This window comes from Tenrec ecaudatus, chromosome 16, assembly GCF_050624435.1.
Source record: "Tenrec ecaudatus isolate mTenEca1 chromosome 16, mTenEca1.hap1, whole genome shotgun sequence".
Classification (NCBI taxonomy): domain Eukaryota; kingdom Metazoa; phylum Chordata; class Mammalia; order Afrosoricida; family Tenrecidae; genus Tenrec; species Tenrec ecaudatus.
In genome coordinates this window covers 49,427,065-49,447,151 of record NC_134545.1, presented here as the reverse complement: position 1 = coordinate 49,447,151, position 20,087 = coordinate 49,427,065, and the positions used below count along the sequence as shown (strand labels likewise).

Sequence of the window (20,087 nt, the reverse complement as noted above, 5' to 3'; positions counted from 1 at the left end):
ACAACCTTTTTGAAGTGCATGTGGGCCAAGCCAGACCCAACTCCCAGTGCTAGACCTGAGGTGCGCAGGACGGTGTGAAGCAGGGCTGGCGCAGGTTCATGGGAGCTGTAACTCTCTCTGCAGGCAGCAAGGATGCCTACCTGGGTGCTGTTGACCCGGTGGCATCTGGGGGGCTGTATGCAGGGTCTCTGTCCCAGCTCCTTCCTTCCCTTGTTCCTTCATGGGGTGGTAACCTGGGCTGGACCTTTCCCCATGAGCCACTACTCTGCATGAGGGTTCGCCACCAGGCAGGCATCAGGACCCAAGGACAGATGCCTAATGCCCCCCCACCCCCGCCTTCCAGGAGCTACTGTGTGAGGGGGACTCTCCAGCCAGAGGCCACCCCTGGGACTGCCTAGGCCCCCTTGGGCCCCTTTTGCAGACTTAAAGGATAGCAGACGTAGATCATGCTGGCTGGCATCTCATCCTGCTTACCTCACCGCCTCCACAATGGCTCTGAAATGGGCTTGCCCAGTCTGCTTGAATGCCTCTGGAGATGGGAAACCCACTCCTTTCTAGGTGTAGTAGCAATGTTGATGATGGAGGTGCCATCGAATCGACCCCCCTCACAGCAGGGCCCCTGGGAGAGTCTGAGCAGTCAGCCTTTTGATTAGCAGCTGAGCCTGTGCTTCTTGTACCCGTTGGGAATCCCGCAAGAGCAATAACTGGCCTTCGGAGGGCGCGTCTTTATTTTCACTGTTGGGGCTCGTTTGTCCCTGTCAGGAATCAATAGGAACATATCTAATGCCTGAAACTTTGTCTTCACCACACAGAATACATCCGGAGCCCCAGGTGGGAGGTTCAGCCCCATCTGGCATCCTGAGACCCCCCTGCGAGACCCCTGGAACTTTGGCCCTGGGTCCCGGGCCCCTGCGGCCAGGTGTGAGCCCAGGTGGCAGCTCTGAGGAATGATATCAAAGTGGCCGCTAGGTGGCACCCAACCACAGGTGGAGTCAGGCAGGGGAGGCTCCCACTTGGGGCCTTTCATGGAGTTCCTGGGTGACCCTGCGTCAGTTTGTGTTGGTCTGGGCGACTGGCCTGCTGTTTTTAGTACACAAATGACTAGGCTTTAGGCCCACTCCACACAACCAGTCCAATGAACACAGCAAAGAGCTCTCGATTTCCAAACGGCATCACACCTCTGGTACCTGTAAGTGGGGTTAGGATTGCACCCCATACTGGGGTGGGACACAGTTCAATCCACAGCAGTTGGTGGCCAGGAATTCAGAGGAGAGCTACGCTCCCGCCCTCCCATGCAGGTGGGTTTGCCTGGGCGTGGCTACAAGGGGAGGTATTGTGAATACTGTTGTGAGGTGCCTTCCAGTCTGTTCTGACCCATGGCAACCCTGTGCACCACGGGCCAAAACACCACAGGGTCCTGCCCATCCTCACATCTTCCCCACGCCCCTGCCCACAGCTGCATCCACTATGTCAATCCATCTTGTGGAGGGAGGGCCTTCTTTTCGCTGCTCCTCCATGATGCCCTTTTCCAGGGACTGGTCTCTCGTGACAGCATGCCCACAGTCTGGGTGACAAAGTTGCCACCCTGTTTCTGAGCCCTGTTTGCAACCCCAATAGACCCTGGGTATGAGCCCCAGTGGGTGTGCTGTGTACACAGCCTGCAAACATGTGCAGTGACAGCATGTAACCACTAGGAGTCAGTAGATGCATAAGAACCCCAAGCATAGCGGCCTCAGTCTCCAGCTGTGCTAGCAGCTGGAGGCCCAGGGTAATTAAAACCGCCTGCACACGCACAGCCTCTGCGAAATAGGCATGCTATTTCTAAACTTTCCAGATGGTGACGCTGAGGCTGGACTTGCCTGGGGACAAAGCACCAGCATCCAAGGCCAGGTCTGTCTGCCAGCCAGGAGGCTTCCTTCTCTGGAACGCTGACCACACCGCAGCACCACTGCCCAGCATCCCTAGGGGGCAGAGGGGGTGGGGAGGACCATGGATCAAGCTTCTACCCAGTGCTCAGAACCTTCTAGGGCAGTGGTTCTCAACCTTCCTCATGCCATGACCCTTTAATCCAGTTTCTCATGTGGTGGTGACCCCCCCCCCCACCAACTATAACATTATTTTCATTGCTACTTCATTACTGTCATTTTGCTACTGTTATGAGTTGGGCAACCCCTGTGAAAAGGTCGTTCAACTCCCAAGGGGGTCGCGACCCACAGGTTGAGAACCACTATTCTAGGGTATTTCCAGGCTTGGGGGAGGGGGTGCTTCCTTAAAGGGCTAAAGCAGTCACAGAAAACATTAGCCCAGTGGCGAGCACATTGGCTGACTTGGTATTTCCTTCCCATTTTCCGTCCATCCTTCCATCTATCCATTTTCCAAACCTGCCCCGCCACTCTTGACAGATCCTTCGCCTCCTCTCTCCGCCGGCTCCTTCCCGTGAGCTGAAGCACCATGAGCAGGCACGCAGCTCGGTGCCATTCACAGATGCTTCTCCCGTCTGTACCAGTGCTCTGGGAGATGCTGTGCTCGCCGGCTGGCTCCCGCTGCCACACCGCACATGAAGTGGGGACACTCCAGGCACAAAAGTGCGTCTGCTGCATTCCTAGTCTCACTTATCCAAGGGGCCCTCTGGGGCCTTAGGGTACAAGAACCTGGCCCAGCCTGGGCCTGCCCTGACCACCACTCCCATTCCCAGCCTTTCCCTGGCCCAGTCAAGCCTTGGCCAGCCTTGAAGAACACAGGTCTCTCCATTTGGCCCTGCCTCTTATCAATGAAGTAGGGACAGGATTACAATCTCCCGGCTTTGACAGTGTGTTAGCCTGCCCCTGGTGCCCTATGCCCCCAAGCATTCCCTGGGAAGCTAAATGCACCCCATCAGCTACTCTGGCTGGGAAGTAGCCTTAGCAAAGTGCCCCTCCGCCCCCTTCATGGTGATAACACAGCAGAAGTCCTCCTTCCCACCTCCCCGCCCTTCCCCCTTCCTAAACGCCACTGCCATCAAGCCGATCCCAACTCAACTCATGGTACAACCCTAGACAGGGTTTCTGAGACTGTGAATCGTTTCGGGAGCAGACAGCCTCATCGCTCTCCCTCTGAGGAGCCTGTGGATTTGAACCCTCACTTTTAGGTCAGCAGTCTAACTCCTAACCCACAGCACCAACGGTGAATGAACGCCATGGGCAATGCTGTGGATATTGAACAAGCGCTCCCAGCAGGCACGTGGGAGGAATAGCACCTTAACGCACCTGCAAGTCCAATAACCCAGGAGAGGAAGGGCCTTGAATTGTGAATTTCAAAGTCTCAGGGAGCAGCTCCTCTGGGGCTGGGGTCACTCTCTGGCTCTGCAGTGGGTAGGGAGGGCCGAGGCCATGGGGTCTAGTCCAGGGTGGAGGACCCCGGGGTGGGGCGGCAGCCAGGAGATCGGAGATCAGGTTCAGCCCGCCCCACTAAGGCAACCTGAGCAGTTCATTTTCTGGTGCGGCGTCCCAGGTGGCTCTTCACCCAAGAAGCCCAGGGACTGTCGCCAGGCCAGCCCAGGCGCGGGGGGGGCGGACCAGAGGAGGAGAGTTGGGATGGGAAGCTCAGGGCGGGGCGTGGGGCGAGGGGCGAGGGGCGAGGGGCGAGGGGCGGGGCCGGTCCTGGGGCATGGGGCGGGGCGGGGCCTGTCCTGGGGCGGGGCGGGGGGCGTGGAGCGCGGGGCGGGGGTGGGGCCTGTCCTGGAGCAGGACGTAGGGCGGGGCGGGGCCTGCCCTAGGGCGGGCTCGGGGCCTGTTCTGGGGCGGGGCTCTGGCGGGGCGGGGCTCTGGCGGGGCGGGGCTCTGGCGGGGCGGGGCTCTGGCGGGGCGGGGCTCTGGGCGGGGCGGGGCCGGGCCTGTAGCGCCGCCGTAGCCCCAGTCGCAGTGGCGGTGGCCGCGGGCCGGGAGGCGGCGGCGGGGCGGCGCGGTGGCGCGGCGACAGTAAGTGAGCGCCGGCGGCTGGCGGGCGTGGACCAGCGCTGGGCGCACGGCCCGGTCCCGCCGACACCCCTTCCGGCTTCCGGGCGCTGCCGCGGGGAGGACGCCCGGGCCCCTCCGGCTCGGGGCCTCCTGGAGGCCCCTCTCAGCACCCCTCCTCGCCAGGCTCAGCCTGGCTGCCTCTCCTTTGGGGTCTCCGTTTTCTCTTCGCGCCCCTCCTCCTCCGCGTGGGGTTACTGGACCCCACCGCCGCCTGGATGCGGGGGTACTGGGTACGGACAGGCCAGCCGGTGGTGCCCAGAAGGTGGCCACCTTGTTTGTACAAGCTGGGGTGCCCACAACCCCAAAACAGGCTTTGCCAGCAGGCTTTCCCATAGGGTTAGTCTCCCACCCCCTTTCACAGGTGAGGACATTGAGGCAGGGGGGTGAGGAGAGTCAGGATCCACGTGGTACCAGCACCCAGTCCCCCAGCTCCTGCCCTGGGACCCCCAAACTGCTCCCAGCTCGAGCAGGTGCCTTGAGGGACACACACCTGGTCACCAGCAGCCTGTCCTGGAACAAGCTGGGGCTCTGGCTTACCGACCCCTTTCAATTTTAATCCAGAAGCCTGCAGCTCGCTTTTATAAAGAGTAATAAGGCTGTGTGCACGCCAGTGCCCTAGTCTGTGACCCGGTTTAGAGAGAATTCCTGGCTCCCACTCCAGCCGGTCCTTCAAGCCTGAGTGACCCTCAACAAATAGTCTCCTCCCGGAGCTGAGGAGGGGCCCTGGCCAAGGGTGGCACCGAGTGGCCCCACTCTGGGACCCATGCTTACCGCCCACTCCCCGGGGGAGCTGGGGCCTCTGGGAAAGGAGACCTGCCCACTCTGTGTTGTCCTGCAGGGATCAGAACAGCTCTCCATTTCAGATGACTAATTCAAAATGTGTGTGTGTGTGTGTGTGTGTGTGTGTGTGTGTGTGTGTGTGAGAGAGAGAGAGAGAGAGAGAGAGAGAGAGAGAGAGAGAGAGAGAGAGAGAGAGAGAGAGAGGCTCCCAGTGAATCAAGGTTGGGGAAGGACTCTGTTCTCTCAAGGGAATTGAAAATAGGTTTGCTGATTCAGACATTCGGGCCTGGGCCTCCTCCCTGGTCCTGCACCCACACTGCCCCACGGGTTACTAAGCTGGCCAGACGGTGGAGGCCAGCCGTATCCTCAGCCACCATTGGTAAGGGGCCACTAGAACCCCTCCTTGGCCTCTGCTCACAGTCCTCTGGTTCTGAGGCCTTCAGGAAGGATTCTCAGCCCCCTTCCAGAATCCCCGGGCTGGGCCTTGGAGCGCTGGGCTGTCAGCTTTCAGTCTTGCTCTGGGCAGCTGTGTGGCCTTGGACAGGTTGTGTTCACCTTGTTGAGCTTCAGATACCTCACCTGTGAAATGGGTTTTAGAACCGAACCGTACCATCAGGCCCAAGTGCACGACCCCGATTCGCATGAGTGCTGTGTTCCTTTCGAGCTGTTGGTAAAATTCACCGAGTGAGCCTGGGGCAAATCAAGTGCCTTCAAGGTCTCCGTTCAAGTATTTGCTGAGACCCAGTGCCCCGGAGTCCATTCTAACTCTTGGCAATGAGGTCATGCTCAGGCTGCTAACCACAAGGTCAGCAGTTCTAATGCACCAGCATGATGCGTGGGAGAAGGTTGAGGCTCTGTCCTCCGTCTCAGAAACCCCAGGGCCAGTTCTACTCTGTCCACAGGCTCAGTCACTGTGAGTCAGAACTGACTTGGTGGCAGTTGTTTTGTTTGCAGGGTGGACTAGAACTGCCTGGAGGGGCCCCAGGGCTGCGCTCTCTATGGAAACAGACTCCCACACCCTCCACCCACAGAGGGGCTGGAAGGGTCAAACCACAAACATTTGGGTTGGCAACTGAGTGCTTTAACCACTGTGTCACCAGGGCCCTGGCATCTGCCGAAAATTCCAGCCGGGTCTAACTCCAAGGGCTATCATGGGCTCCCTGGCAGTTGTGGGCAAGCCTCTGTGCCTGGTGTAGTGCTGGGAGCGGAGGCCCAGCCTCCTGTGTGGGCCGTGGCTCATTTACTTACCCATGTGTCGGGGTGGGAGGGAGCGTACGGAGAAGGAGCCACCTCGAGTTCCATCCTCAGCTTCATGGAAATAGTCACCATTTATCAAGCGCTGCCACGTCTTGGCTGCTATCTAGAGCATAGACGTCGGCATGCTACTTGGCAGCCAGATTCAGCAGCCAGCCAGCCAGGTGACAAGCCCCGGATGCTGGGGAAGATGCTGACGTGTGTTTAGCAGCTGCTGCTGTGGACCAGGCCTTGCCAGCCGGTTGCGGTTGTCTGGCGGCTGTAAAACAGACTTCCCTGGGTTTGGGTTATTACTTGCCACGGAGTGCTCAACGCCACGACACGCTGCCTGATCCCGTACCATCTTCACCACCATTGTGTGACTTGCCCATGGTCATGTCATCTCAGAGTCTCCCATCCATCTGAGGTTTCAACAAAGCCTGGGAGTGGCTCCCTCCCAGTGTGATGAACACAGGTGGGGACCCAGGTGGAGTTAGCCACCCAGGCTCAGCTGAGGGCCTCCCTGTCACCTCCTCACTCTTTGTACCTCAATGTCCCCACATGTGAAACCAGAGACTAGACTGTTACAGATCATAAGCCGGCCCTCTCCAAGCAGCTCTGGAGAACAAGGGAGTTCGTTTTAGATGACGAGTTAATTTGAAGGTTGTAATATTTATTTAGAATTATAGTTTTATTTTTGCAAACTGGTAATAAGTTCATGCTGACTCAAAATTCCAAATTTATGCAAAAGCGCAGTAAAGTCCCCTTCCCCCCTGTCTCCAGCACCCTCCTCAGAGGCAACTGCTCACTAGAAATTCCTGGTGCCTTTTCCCATGATTGCTTATGCATGTAAAAATAAACGTGCCTGCATTCTTCCCCCACCTTTTTATGTCAAGCATAGCGTGCTCCACACCCTCTCCCAACCCCGCCTTTTCTCATAGACAGTGGAAGTTTGGAGAGCATGCTCTGTGCATTCACTCTCCCAATGCCTTTTCGCTGCTGCATAGAGTTTGCATGCCTATAGACCAAGTTGCTTTTCTGACATGATTGCCGTCGGATGCTCTGGGCTCCGTTGCCACACACCCGGCCTACCTACCACACTAGATGCTGCCCAGGTTGCCCCTGAATGGGTGGGGTGGCCTCTGAGGTTGAGTGTAGCGCAGACACCCACCCATCTCTGAATCTGACCTATATCCCTGGTCCTGAAGGCTGCAGCTCCCCTGCCAGGCTGAACTTAGAGACCCTGGAGCGGGTAAGCTCCTCCACTGTCCCTAGCTTCTGTTCACCTGCCCCCCACCCCCTCTCTCTTCCTGCTCCAACAGTGGCCCTTGTCTCAGAGGACAGCTTTCTTCACAGTGCCAACTCCACCTACAGAACCGGAAGCCGCTCTCTCCCAGCGGACCAGGAGGCGCTGCTTGAGCAGCTGCTGGACAGCCGGCCGGCTCACCTGCAGAGGCCCGAGGACCGCTTCAATGGCACCTACATCATCTTCTTTAGCCTGGGCATGGGCTCGCTGCTGCCCTGGAATTTCTTTGTCACTGCCAAGGAGTACTGGATATTCAAACTCCGCAACTCCTCCAGCCCCGCCCCCCACGAGGACACTGTGGGCTCAGACATCCTGGTAAGTGGAAGCAAGCAGCCTGATGGGGCAGAGGGGAAGCTTCAGTTGGGGTGCACCTTGCAGGGAGGTCTGCAGCATCCTCAGACCGTGGTGGAGTGTGAGGAAGCCGTGTGGAGTTGAGTCAAGAGTCCCATCCGGCCCGAGTCATGCTTTGTGCTGCCACGCAGCTCGTGCTGGGTGTGGTGGGAAGGATGGGGGCAGCAAGCCCAATTCAGCCTTCAGGGTGCTCAGCATGGAGCGGGGAAGATGTGGCAGATGGTGACTCAGTGTAGCAAAGTACAAACGTACACAGTGGATGGATGGATGGATTGTGATAGGAGTTCTACGAGCCCCCGATAAAGTGATTTTTAAAAACCCCTAAAACCTCAAACTCCCTGCCATCCAGTCAAAGCTGACTCACAGCCACCCCTGTGGGTTTCCAAGACTGTCACTTTGACAGGAGGAGACCACCCGGTCTTTCTCCCTCGGAGCTGCTGGGGGATTCGAACTGTCGACCATGGGGATGGCAGCCCAGTGTGCAACCACACCACCACCACCAGCGCTCCTACAGTACACCCCAGAACCCCCAGGAGCTTGAAGCAGGGTTGCAAACTCATCTTTAATGGCTGAGTGAAAGCGGAACTTTGTGAAAGTCGTGTTGACCCAAAGAGTCACAGCGATGGGAAGCATGCTGGGCTGACATCGTGTTGCTAGAAACGCCATCGTCGCTTGAAAAACAAGGGCAGCATGCGCTGAGTCAGCAAAGACGGTGGCCGGCCCCGCGATGGCAGAGTCAGGCTCCGGGAAGCACTCACTCTGCTGCTTCCGAGTTTGACCCGGAAGCTTCCCCATTCCTCCTCCTGCACCGCCTCAGCCAGACTTCAGACATATCGCTGCATCTGCCATGCTGGCACTGGTGTGAACAGGTCAGAGGTCCAGAGTGGACGCAGCTGTGGGATTCAACGCAGAGGCTGAAGCGAGGGGGAAGTGGAGCGGGCAGCTCGGGGCAGGTGTGGGTTCTCTGGCAAGGGGAACCTCGTTCTTCCAGTCCTAGGTCACCTCATAGACCAAAGTGGTCCCTGGGGCTCCAGCCACTCACCAGCAAGCAGAACAAAGGGGGAGGCAGACACGCCCCTGGCCTGCGAAGTAGCACACATGACTTCAGCTCATATTGTTTAGGTCCGAATCAGTCTGTGACCACTAATGCTGAAAAGGATGCTGGGAAATGAAAGCTGTGTTCCAGAGTACCACGTACTCGGCTGCAATGTGAGGTTCAGTGCAAGACGGCCTGCAGTCATTGCAGGTCAAGTGCCAGGCTGCTCACCCCCAGGGCGTGGTTTGAAGCCGCCCGCTGCTCCGTGGAGAAAGATGAGCTGAGGCCGTGTGCTCCCGTCTAGGTGCAGGCTCAGGAAGCCGCAGAGCAGCGTCACTCTGTCCGATGGGGTCGACAGAGTCAGGCTCGCGTCGATGGCCGCAGGCTGGTTTCCATGGTTTGGGTAGTTAGGAAGAAAAGGCACCGTGGTGGCCGATGGCTCAGGCTGCTTTAGCTGTCACTGGACAGCCGACGGTTCGAACCGGCAGCTGCTTGCTCGCAGGAGAGCGCTGCGGCCGTCGGCTCCCTCATCAGAAACCCCGCATGGCAGTTCTGCTCTGTTCTGTAGGGTCACTGGGAGTTGAAAACACGGCGGCGGGTTGAGTTTTGAATGGCAGTTATGAAGAGGGGAAAGAATCTTGTTGGGGGCTGGGTAGGTAGGGGTGCATGGGATCCCTTAGGCAGCCGGTGGATTTACAGAACCAGGAGGAAACCTTCCAGGCGGAAGGCAGAGCCTGGACGGGGGTGTGGTGGGAGGAAGCATCTGGTGCTGCTGAGGGACAAGCAACAGAGAAGTGAGCTTGAGGTTGCGGCCTGGACCGCGGGTGTCCTTGGGGAGGAGGCTGACTGCTTTGGGCGGGCTGTGCCATTCACTGCCCAAGCGCTGCTCATGCTGTCGGTTGACTCGCTCTGCACCGTGGTTTCTAGCAGCAGCCCCGCTGGGCCTGGGTGCGCACACTGGACTCCCACAGGTGGGAGAGGCCTCTCTGTAGGCCCATCAGGGTGGAGCGAGCACTGTCTCTGAAGGAAGTGCAAGCTCTCTTACAAGGTACTGAACTGAGGAAGTGCTCCCGAAATTCCAGTTAGATTAGTCTGATACAGAGTGTGGCCGCTGGCCCTTCTGAAGCCTGCACCTTCCCCACCCATGAAACTCAGGGAGAGCGCATTTCAGTTCACCCAGGAAATGGAGCCGGGGTATACCTGTGTCTGTGGGGATGTAGTCTTTATGACAACAACCACAACAACAACACCTAAAGCCTCTCCTGGTGGCACAGTGGGGTAGGTTGGTGGTTCAAATCCACCACCTACTCCAGGGAAGAAAGATGAGGCTGTCTGTTTCCGTCATGATTGACAGTCTCAGAAATCTATATAGGTCACTGTTGGGTTTACTCAGAGCACGGTCCAATCTGGGAGCTTGTTAGAAATGCTGCGTCTCAGCCCCGGCCAGCCCTCCTCGGCCTGCCTGTTCACAGGACCCAGGGGGTGGACAGCAGGCTTTGAGGAGCTCTGGCTGGAGGGCAGCTTCTGGAAGCAGACAGGACAGTGGGGGCCCAAACCCTGCCCCACGCAGCCCAGAGCTCTGTCCTCTCTGCGCCGCCCCATTTTCCTGCCGTGTGAAATGAGGGCAAGCACACCACCGGCGTGCAAGGGTGAAGGGTGTCCCTCCCTGCGTTAGTGCCTGGCCCCATCAGCACTGGGTGCTCCGGACTAGCCGCACAGGGATAGGTGCTTGCTCTCAGCTGCCTGGGCTGCAGTGCTTCAGGATTCAGTGACTCCAACTTTCTGCTGTCCATGGTGAGTGACCCAGCTGTCCAGCCTGGGCCAGCCAGTGCCCGGCCTAGGCTGAGCCCCAGGCTGGGTTGTGTGCCTAGCCCGCCTCCCCGCCCACTCTTCCCGGCCTGGGGTCTCTGGGCTGCGCTGCCTCCCAGGCGGTGCCTGCCCAGCTGCAGGCACTTAGCATTCCAAGCCCTGCTCCCATGCTTTATTGCCTTTTTCCAAGTGCTGGCAGGTGCGGCTGCAGTATGCGCGCCGGCCCTGAGCTCCTGGCTCTTGGCATCGGAGATGCGAGACCTGTCACCCTTGGATTCATGGGCCGGCTTTAGGAAGCAAGCATGCTGGGGCATTTCTGTATTTTGTGGCCCATTTTTCTCTGCTTAATTCCTCATTCCTGCCCAGTAACCCCTGGTCCTTCTCCTGCATTTCCTATGAGAAGCTGCTTGCTAGCCCTGCTCCCAGTGGACCACACTGTCACCCACACTGGGGCCACTGGGGGTCAGCTGGGTCAGACCCACCACCTGCACCTCAGTTTGCCTTTTCCTTTTCAGTTCCCAGGGTTGGGTACCATCTGATGGGAAATTTGCGCCAGTTGGAATGTTGGCAACCTTGTTTGCATGACATCATTGTCAAGGTCACCGCCCACCTCAGGGGCAGTTCCTTCTGTCTGGATGGCTTTGCTTGTTTTTGAGGAGTGGGGCAGAGCCCTCTTGGCATAATGGTTATTCATTGGGCTTCTAACTGCAAGATCAGAAGCTCAAAACCTCCAACCACTCTGCAAGAGACAGGGCTTTCTACTTCAAAAAAGAGTTGTGCTTTTGGAAACACGGGGCAGTTCTACTCTGTCCTGCAGGGTCACTAGGAGTTGGTGTGGCCTCGATGGCAGTGGCTTTGTGGTTGGCATTTGCTGTGTGCAGTGGGGGGAGGCTGGAATGCTTTGGAACAGTTTGGGTCATTTCTTGCTTTCTGCCTCCTTTCTGTGTTCTCTGGAGTAAGACCTCTCAGACAAGCCCACTGTACACCTGTGGGCCCAGGGCCCAGGAAATTAGTGCTTCATCAAGGAAGCATTGATATGAGAAGTGGGGTACAGCGGACGGGGGAGGGGGGCACAGTGGGCACCATTTCCTGTGCCCAGGCTGAGCTCACCGGGATGCCAGGGCTGTTATGCCTGGTCTATCCTTAATCTTGCAAAGCAGGTCTGAGCAACTATTTTTCAGACAAGAAGCCAGAGGCTGAGAAGTCAAGGGACCTGCTTAAGATCACACAGCTAGAGTGGGCTGTCAGGAAATTCGGTGGCTAGAAGATTGCAGAACTGGCCCTACGCAGAGAGTGGGTGCAGGGGCTGTGGCGGAGCTCAGGGGCATGTGCACTTTGCATGCCTGTCTCCGCCCGGTAGCACCCTGGAAGGTAGGCATGGCTGTTGTCCAGGAGAGTCACAGATGAGGGTGCTGCCCCCAACCGATTGGTAGCCTTGGGGGAAGTGGGTACAGCTCTCACTGGACATCTCTGTGCCCGCTGCCTCCCTAGCACAGTGGCCAGCTTGGAGACTGTCCCAGCCCTACCTAGCCTCTGCCTCACCAAACCCCACACAGTATTTCTGAGAAAGATGAGCAGAGGACCTCCTCATTCTGCACGGAGCAGCAGGAGGGTTTGAACCACCATCTGTGTGGTTAGTGGCCCAATTCTCACCCCAGTGCCCTCAATCACTCCTGCCCAGCACATGCCACACCCACTGCAATCAAGTTGATTCCAACTCACAGAGACCCTCTGTAGTGTTTCTAGACTGCAGATCTTCATGGAAGACAGTCTCCCTTTTGTCCCTTAGAGCGGTTGGTGGGTTTGAACTGCCAACCTTGTAGTTAGCAGCCTGATGCTTCTTCCACAGCCCCTCCAGGTGCCCTGGCCCAGCACATTGTAGTATGTCATAACTGTGCTGCTATCATCGGGCTTGGGAGGACAGCGCCTTCCCTTCTAAGGGTTCTCAGTGGCCACCACCCATGGCGTTCTGATGTGTGAGGTGACTCACACAGCGCTAAGCTCCTGCCATAGCAGGAGAGAGCCTTAAGCATGCCCTCTCCTTATGCGTGGTGCCCGTGTCTCTCGCTCCTGGTTCAGCCCGAGGCCCCCGAGGAAGCAGGGTGGCATGACTTGGCAGCCATACGTAGGGTCACAGGGCAGATGCTTGGTTCAGGGAGGAAGGGTTAAAAGGAACCAGGACAAACTGCTTTAGAGAAGTGGAAGCCGGCGGTGGTCATTGAGGTCACGACAATGATAGGCCAACTGCCCTGTCGCCCTGCACCCAGTCTCGCCCCCACTCTGACTTCATCCCGTGGTAGCCTGACACATTATGGACTGTCGTCCTCAACTTCCAGATGAGGAAATGGAGGCTCAGAAAGGCAAGGCGAAGGACCCAAGGCCTCTTGCTAGTGATTGACAGGCAGGCGGGGGACCTGGCCCAACCTGGGGGGCAGCAGAGCCCAGGCTGTGACCAGCCTCCTTTGTGGCGCGTCCAGTGCCTTGGTGGGTTGCAGGCCTGATCACATGTTCCAGTCACCTGGGGAGCTTTTAAAACATCCTCATCTCCCCACGCCTTCCTCCATCCTGATTCTGTCTGGGAACAAGGTTAAAAGGCGTGTTTAGCTTCCAGATGAGGTTACTGTGCCGCTAGTTAACCAGGATCAAAGAGGAGCTTGCCACCAGGGTTGGGGGAAGGGCCAGTGAGCAGCTGCTCTCAGCCTCCATCCGAACTCAGACCAACCAGCCTAGCACCGGTTGCCTCTCAGATGGACTCAGACTCTGGCCAGAACCGGGCTGTGCAGGGAGGCAGACCCCAGGTCTGTCTGTCTTTCCAGCACCTCAGTGGACTGGAACCTCCAATGTTTTGGCCAGTGGCCAAACGGTAAACCCTTCTGGGCAGTCAGGCACTCACTCCCCTCTGATGGGGAGCGACTGTAATGTGAAAAACCTGCTCTACCTGTTTGCCTCCTCCTCTGCCCTCCAGCCCTCCTGCTACAGAGGGCCAAGGGGACCTCAGTCAGCTGTGGCTTTCCCTGGGCACTTGGCCAAAGCCCAGGTCCCGGGGTCCGCCCTGCTGACCCCATCTCCCCAGGAGGCCCTGGCCGAGAGAGTGGGACCCTGCGGCCTGTCTTCCTGGCCACCGCAGCGCCATGATTTCTGTGCACCCCCAGGTTGAGTCTGCGCCCTGCTGCCGCCATGGGTCAGGCGAACTGGCCCGGTACCAGCAGGCCCATCTCCCGAGGTGCCATGAGATGGATTAGAACAGTGGTTCTCAACCTGTGGGTGGTGACCCCTTGGGGGTGGGGGGTCGAACGACCTTCTCACAGTGGTCACCTGATTCATAATAGTAGCAAAATGACAGTGATGAAGTAGCAATGAAAATAATGTTACGGTTGGGGGTCACCACCACATGAGGAACTGTTTGAATGGGTCGCGGCGTGAGGAAGGTGGAGAGCCACTGGACTAGAAGCTCCAGCCCTTTGCCGTGCAGCTGACCCCGTGTGGGCGCTTGCCATGTGCGCCGTGCTGCAGTTGAGACCGCTCCCAGAGCAGAAGATGTAGAGGCTCCCTTTGGCAGCCTGCTTTGTACGAAGCAGAGTCCAAATGACGGGGCAAAGTAGGACACCCCCTAGCACCCTGCAATGGGGTGGGCGGGCATCGGGTCTAGAGCAGGAGAGCAGCCCCCCCCCCCCCAGCCCACTTGCTTGGGCTGGCAAGCTTGGCGGTGCTAGACCATTTTTCAGAATCAGCACCAAAAAGGAGTGCTGATTTTTTTATTCCCTTGTCCGCCCCCTGATTCTAACTGCAGACCCAGCCGGCGTGCGTGCCGTCCTCAATAAATAGACCTGCAATGGCTTTTTCTTCTGCTTTTAGCTCTCGCGAGCCCTGCCGAGGGAGGAAACACTCTGCCTGACGTGCTGTCAGCCCCGCTCTGGCCTCCCTCCACAGGGCTTCCACTTCCCAGTTGCCTTTCTGTTTTCTCCCTGCCACCTCCTGGACACCTCCTTTGCTGGCCCTCCCAACCCCCGGGCAGCAGTCGGGGGCCCCCTCTCTGCCTTCAATTTTATTTCTCCTCGCCCACGTCTGTAGAATCCAGAGGCGATTTCCTCGACAAATGAGAGCACAGGCTGGGCATGAACTGCTCAAGTGTCTCTTTAGTGAGATTGATCCTTGCAGGCGACCAGAGAGCAGAGTCCTGTGAGGACCTGTGAGCCCAGCAGCCAGTCCGGCCTCTGCAGCCTCTCCATTACCGTGCAAGGCCGAGGGACTGGCCAGCGTCTTGTCCTCCCAGGACCTGGTGTGTCAGTGGTAGCCCGTGGTCCCGGCCACGTGAGCCTCCAAAGGGCCACAGCCTCCCCTCGGAGAGGACGCTGTAGGAGGAAGTGTCTAGGTCAGTGGTTCTCAACCTTCCTAATGCCATGACCCTTTAATCCAGTTCCTCATGTGGTGGTGACCCCCAACCAGAACATTATTTTCATTGCTACTTCATCACTGTCATTTTGCTACTGTTATGAATCGGGCAACCCCTGTGAAAGGGTCATTCGACCCACCAAAGTGGTCGCGACCCACAGGTTGAGAACCACTGGTCTAGGGACTCTAGCGAAGGACCCAGTTTTCCTGGTAGCCCCCAGGTTTCCTTCTGTTTCTCACTGGCTCTGCTTCTTGCCCTGGGCCACCAGCCTGTGGCACCAGTGCCTGAGGGCACGCAGTCAGGTGAGGGTTGTGCAGGTGGGCGGAGAGTTCTCATAGACCACCTTTCCTGCCTGCCCTGGCCACGTGACCAAGGTCAGGCTACAGAAGAGGAAGGACACCCCCAACAGAGCCCAGGGTCACCTGATCACAAACATGCCAGACTCCGCGTTTCTCTGATCCTTCCCACTGTCGGTTCTGAGCCATTTCTCTACTGGCTAAGGTGCCAATCTTTGGGCACATACAACCTGACCCGTTGCCGTGAAGTTGATCCTGATTCAGGGCCGTCCTTGTGTGTAGAGTACACTGTGCTGTGTAGAGTTGGCTCCTGTGGGTGAGAGGTTGGAGTGCTGACCATAAGGTCACCAGTTGAAATCCACCTACTGCTCCACAGGAGAAAGAAGAGGCCGTCTGCTCTCATACAGACTTAACTTCGGGGAGACCCAGGATGAAGCCCCATGAACTGGAGTCTGCTCATTGGTGAGGGTTGACTTTTTACTTTTCATCGTGGTTTGGCAGCATTTTGGAAGGAGATTGCCAGACCTTACTTCCAAGGTGCCCCTGGGTGGACTTGTACCACTACGCTGTGGTTTGTCACATAGCTGCAGAGCACTATTTGCATCACCCAGGCTCGCTTGTCCTTGATGGGGGTTTGGGGAAGGTCTAACGGAGGTGCGAGTGGGAGGGCAGACAGATGGTGCTTCCAGCCTCTTTGCTTTCCCTACCAAGTCTCCCGAGCTGGGTTCTGGTTCTGACTTGCTGGGCAACGTAGTTCCAAGAAATTAGATGGATGGGAGCAAAGCTCTGCAAACCTTTGCTGTAAAGGGCCAGTAGTCAACGTGTGCAGCAATCTGGCTACTCCGCCAGCATAGCCTCACAGCCTCCAGACACTTGGTAGGGAGTGTGCATGGGGAGGACCCAGGGTGACAGCAGTGTCAGATTGTGTGGCCTCTGGAGCAGATGACGGACAGTCTTGCCCAGCACTTGCGTTCCGTGAGGAATCTCCCTGCTCTAGAGCCTCTGGGGCAGCCCATGGGGAGTGCTCTCAGCTGCTGACTGCAGGGCTGGAGACGCAAGCCCACCCTCTCTTCCCCTAGAAGAGAAGCCCTTGGAATGCTGGGAGGCACAGCTCCCTCTGGTCCCCAGGGCCTGCCCTGAGCTGGAGTCTGGTACAGGTACTGGTACGGGTACCGGTACCCTGCTTTAGATTCAGGCGTAGCACTTCTTATCACGGCCTGACACATTGTCTGTTTAGCTGCTTAGGAGTCTGCTGACCTCCTTGGCTAGAGCGTTCACTCCACACATGTGGGAACTCAGGGCTATCCTGTGCCTAGAATATGTGTGGAACTCGATAGCTATTTGGAGAATCATGAATGAGTTTGTAAGTGTTTGCGGAGGGTCTGTTGTGTCAGTGCTGGAATGCGGGGAGACCAGCTCGCCCACGACTCTGCATCCGGACAGTTGGCATCCCTGGTGGAGGAGGCCTCCTTCCATCCCTGCGCCCAGACAGAGGACTCTGCTGGTTGTCCACTCGCTCTTGGGCCCAGCCTGCATGTCCCCACACTGCCAGCCCGCACACAGAAGGGCTACCCTTCACCTCCCTGCATCCTTCCACCTCTACTTCCAGCCCAGCAGCAGGTCCCATTAGTTCTCCATCCAAATCGTCACCAGTTCCCATAGTTCTCTCTCCCACACCTGCCTAAGCCGCTCTGCTATCCAGCATCTAGCGCACACCCCTGCCATCCTCCCTCCCTCACTTCTGTACCAATAACCTCTTTAAGACACAGAGGGCGGCTGTCCACCATGCCGGGTCAGGACACAAGCCCTAGGCACAGCTGGCTGTGCTGGAGTTGTGTGACGTTGGGTGAGTTCCCTGACATTACTGAGACTCAGGTGTCCTCATCAGAAAAGGACTCTTCCCTCGAAGCATCCAGGGAATCCACAGGAGAAGCAGTGTGGGCGGTCGGTTATTGTGACTGGCTTTTGAGCACATTTCTGTTCCTGGTGCGTGCATGTGTGCTGAGCTGCACACGCTACAGAGGTGGCAAGACTGTGACCTGGCAGAAGCAGAGAGCCAGACCTATCTTCTGAGGCACCTCTGGGTGGATTCAAACTGACTACCTTTGTACCACCCACAAACACCTTAGAGCCCCGATACCAAGTCACTCACCTTCTTACAACCCTGCAGTGGCTGCCCCTGGAGATCCAAATGTGGGCAACACCCTGAACACCCTGCCTCATCCTCCCTGCTTAGCCTCAGTTGTCAGTTCATCTGTGCCCTCCATCCGAATGCCCCTCCTCACGCAGCCTGCTCCGGGGTTCTGCCGACACGGCTCCCGCACCCTTCAAGACACCCCTTCTCTGTACCTTGCTTGCTAACATACCCTTGCTTCCCTCTGAGGGTCAGTTGCAGACTCCCCCTCGCCCCACCCACATTCTGATTTTCTGTTCATTCCACTTGTCCCTGGCAGCAGACCTGTGGGCTAGGTGCTGGACTGCTAACCATAAAGACAGTGTTTCAAACCCACCAGCCACTCCATAGGAGCAAAATGAGGCTGGCTACTCCTGCAGAGCTGTGGTGGTCTCAGCCATCCCGTGGCGGGTCACAGGGAGTTGGAACCAGCGTGCTGACAGTGTGTTGGGTTTGTTGTGTATCAGGACCTGCAGGCTTTCTACTTGCAACTTGCTGTGTGCTCAGCTCGGGCCTGCTTCCCCTCCTCCTGCGGGGACATCTGCCTGGCTCCCCCAGGCATCCCAGCCCGCGAGTTCTGCTTGCGCGCGCGCATGGAGGCCCGTGGTTGCGGCTCACTGGGTAAGGGCACAAGCTTGAGATAGCCCAGTTCCTGACCCACGTGCTGAGTGGCTGGATGCATGGATTCATGCATGGCTGCGGCCGCAGCTTCCTGCCTCCGCTCCTGGCAGGTGATTCCAGCTGTGCACAGACCCGTCATATGGCTTTGCTACTTCCATAGCTCCCAGCACCAACTGAGAGCAAAGCCTTCCCTCAGCTTGGCCCCCTCGGCCTCTCTTCCCTCCATGTGCATCTTCATTTGCCACAAGCAGGAGTCCTCCAACCCTCCCCAGTGTGTCGTGAAAAGGGAGCAGGAGAGAGGGGTCAGTGCCCAGAGGAGCCCAGGGAAGGGGGCCAGAGGGCAGGGCGAGGCAGCCAGGCCTTCAGAAGGGGATGGACCCTGGGCACACAGGGCTCACGGGGAGTGGGGCAGGGAGTGAAGTGGCCGAGCAGTTGGCTGTGGCTGGAGCCCTGGGGGCGGGTGGGTGGAGGAACAGCTTGGGGAGATTGGCTGGGACCGTCCTGTGCAAGCAGAACCCCGGGCAGTGGGGGAGACCCTGCGGCAGGTAGGAGTGGCCCTGGAGGTGAGGCAGGAGGGGAAAGGAGGCATCAGCCAGCCCGGCTTGGGAGTTGCCTGCGGCGGGGTCTTCTTTAGAAAGGCTTTGACTCAAGACCCCGAGTTCCGGCTCAGCAGGCTGCCTGGCGGGGCTGTCCAGCAGGCAGTGGGAATTGGTCTGGAGGCAGGCATGATGTGGTCTGGGCCAGCGGGGCCAGTGGCAGTGAGCTAGAGGAGGAGGTGGTGCTTTCTCAGGAGCAGCCTCGGGCAAGGGTGGGCAGAGAGCCAGCAAGCTGATGGGGATGGCCCATGGGGCAGCGAGGTTGCAAAAAGACAGCAGAGGCCCTTGGAGGGGGCCTGGCCCCACAGCCTGGGAGGCAGAGCAGCGTCAGCAGTGGGGTATCGCCTGGCGTTGAAGGAAAGGAGTGCCTAGTGAGAAAGTGGACCCCGGTGGCCTCTTGGCAGGCAGCGAAGGTGGTGGGACCAGCAATGAGGGTGGGGCAAACCCAGTCCCCTGGAGAGGGCTAAAGAGGTCCTCCCCAGCTAGAGGAAGAGTCTAGGCTCCAGCAGCCTTGCGCAAGAGGAGGGAGGTGGGCAAGAGCGTCCCAGCAAACGTCTGGGACTCACTTATCTTCTGGCAGGGATTTGAAAGCTACGAGGGCATCTGAGAGGCCAGGCCTGGCCAGGGCCTAAGAGGTGGAGGGACAGAGGGTGGCATCAGAGCAGTGTGTACCCCTGACTCTAAGGTGGCTGCTGGGGCTTGTCCTGTCTGGCCAGCACTCCTCCAGGGCATAGCTGCCCAATTCCCACCCTGGGCCCCTAGGGCACATGTCAACCCTCCCTCCCTGTCCAGCAAGCTTTCAAGTTCATCAATGCCTTTGGCCATACACCACGACTCCAAACACAGGGCCTTGGAACCCATGCACAGGACACTGGCTGCACCCCCTGTGTGTGGGCCCTGCCAGCATGCCCGGCAGTGACCGACAAAGCCCCAGGCTGCACATGGCCTGTTCCCCTCCCCCCAAGCCGGGGTGGCAGGGCAGTCTGCAATGGCAGACTGCTCTTGGCTGCAGTCTCCTCGCCGCTGCTAATTTCATGCCCCTGTGATCCAGGTAACGCTCTGCTGCCTTGAGCTGCCACCCCCAGCCTGGAATCGCTTTTCGTCACCCAGCAGGAGTCCAGCTGCTGCTGCCGCTACCTTCTTGAGGTGGGGGCCCGAGAAAGCTACTCGCAGAAGCCACTCGGAAGGCCCAGGCGCAGCTCATGGCTAATGTGCTGCACTTTTCTTCCCCGAGCTCCCAAATGGCATTCAGGGGAGAGCAAGCTTAACCAGGGCCTGCCCGAGATAAACGGGCTCATTTCAGAGCCTCCCTGCCCGAGGAAACCTCTTTACCTGGACCCTGAGCCTGGAATTAAATTTTTCCAGAATAGACGCTTAGCACGGAGCCTCTCAGCGTGGCGGCTGAGAACGGGCCTCACATCTGGCCAGCTGGCTCTCGTGGGCTTTTAAGTTGTGTTTGAAGAGAGTGTCTCGACCAGACCAGCCCCCACCCCTTTCC

The 20,087-nt window shown here is 58.1% G+C and overlaps 1 protein-coding gene across 1 annotated transcript in view; it reads left to right on the top strand.

Annotated features, from left to right (window-relative positions):
• Nucleotides 1-3,867: 3,867 nt before the first annotated feature.
• Nucleotides 3,868-20,087, top strand: part of SLC29A3 (solute carrier family 29 member 3) — a 37,988-nt gene continuing 21,768 nt past the window's right edge. Inside the window, exons 1-2 of the mRNA XM_075534387.1 lie at nt 3,868-3,956; nt 7,331-7,629. Of these exons, the coding sequence (XP_075390502.1) occupies nt 3,956; nt 7,331-7,629 (300 nt within the window). The 5' untranslated portion in view covers nt 3,868-3,955. The remainder of the gene's footprint in view (nt 3,957-7,330; nt 7,630-20,087) is intronic.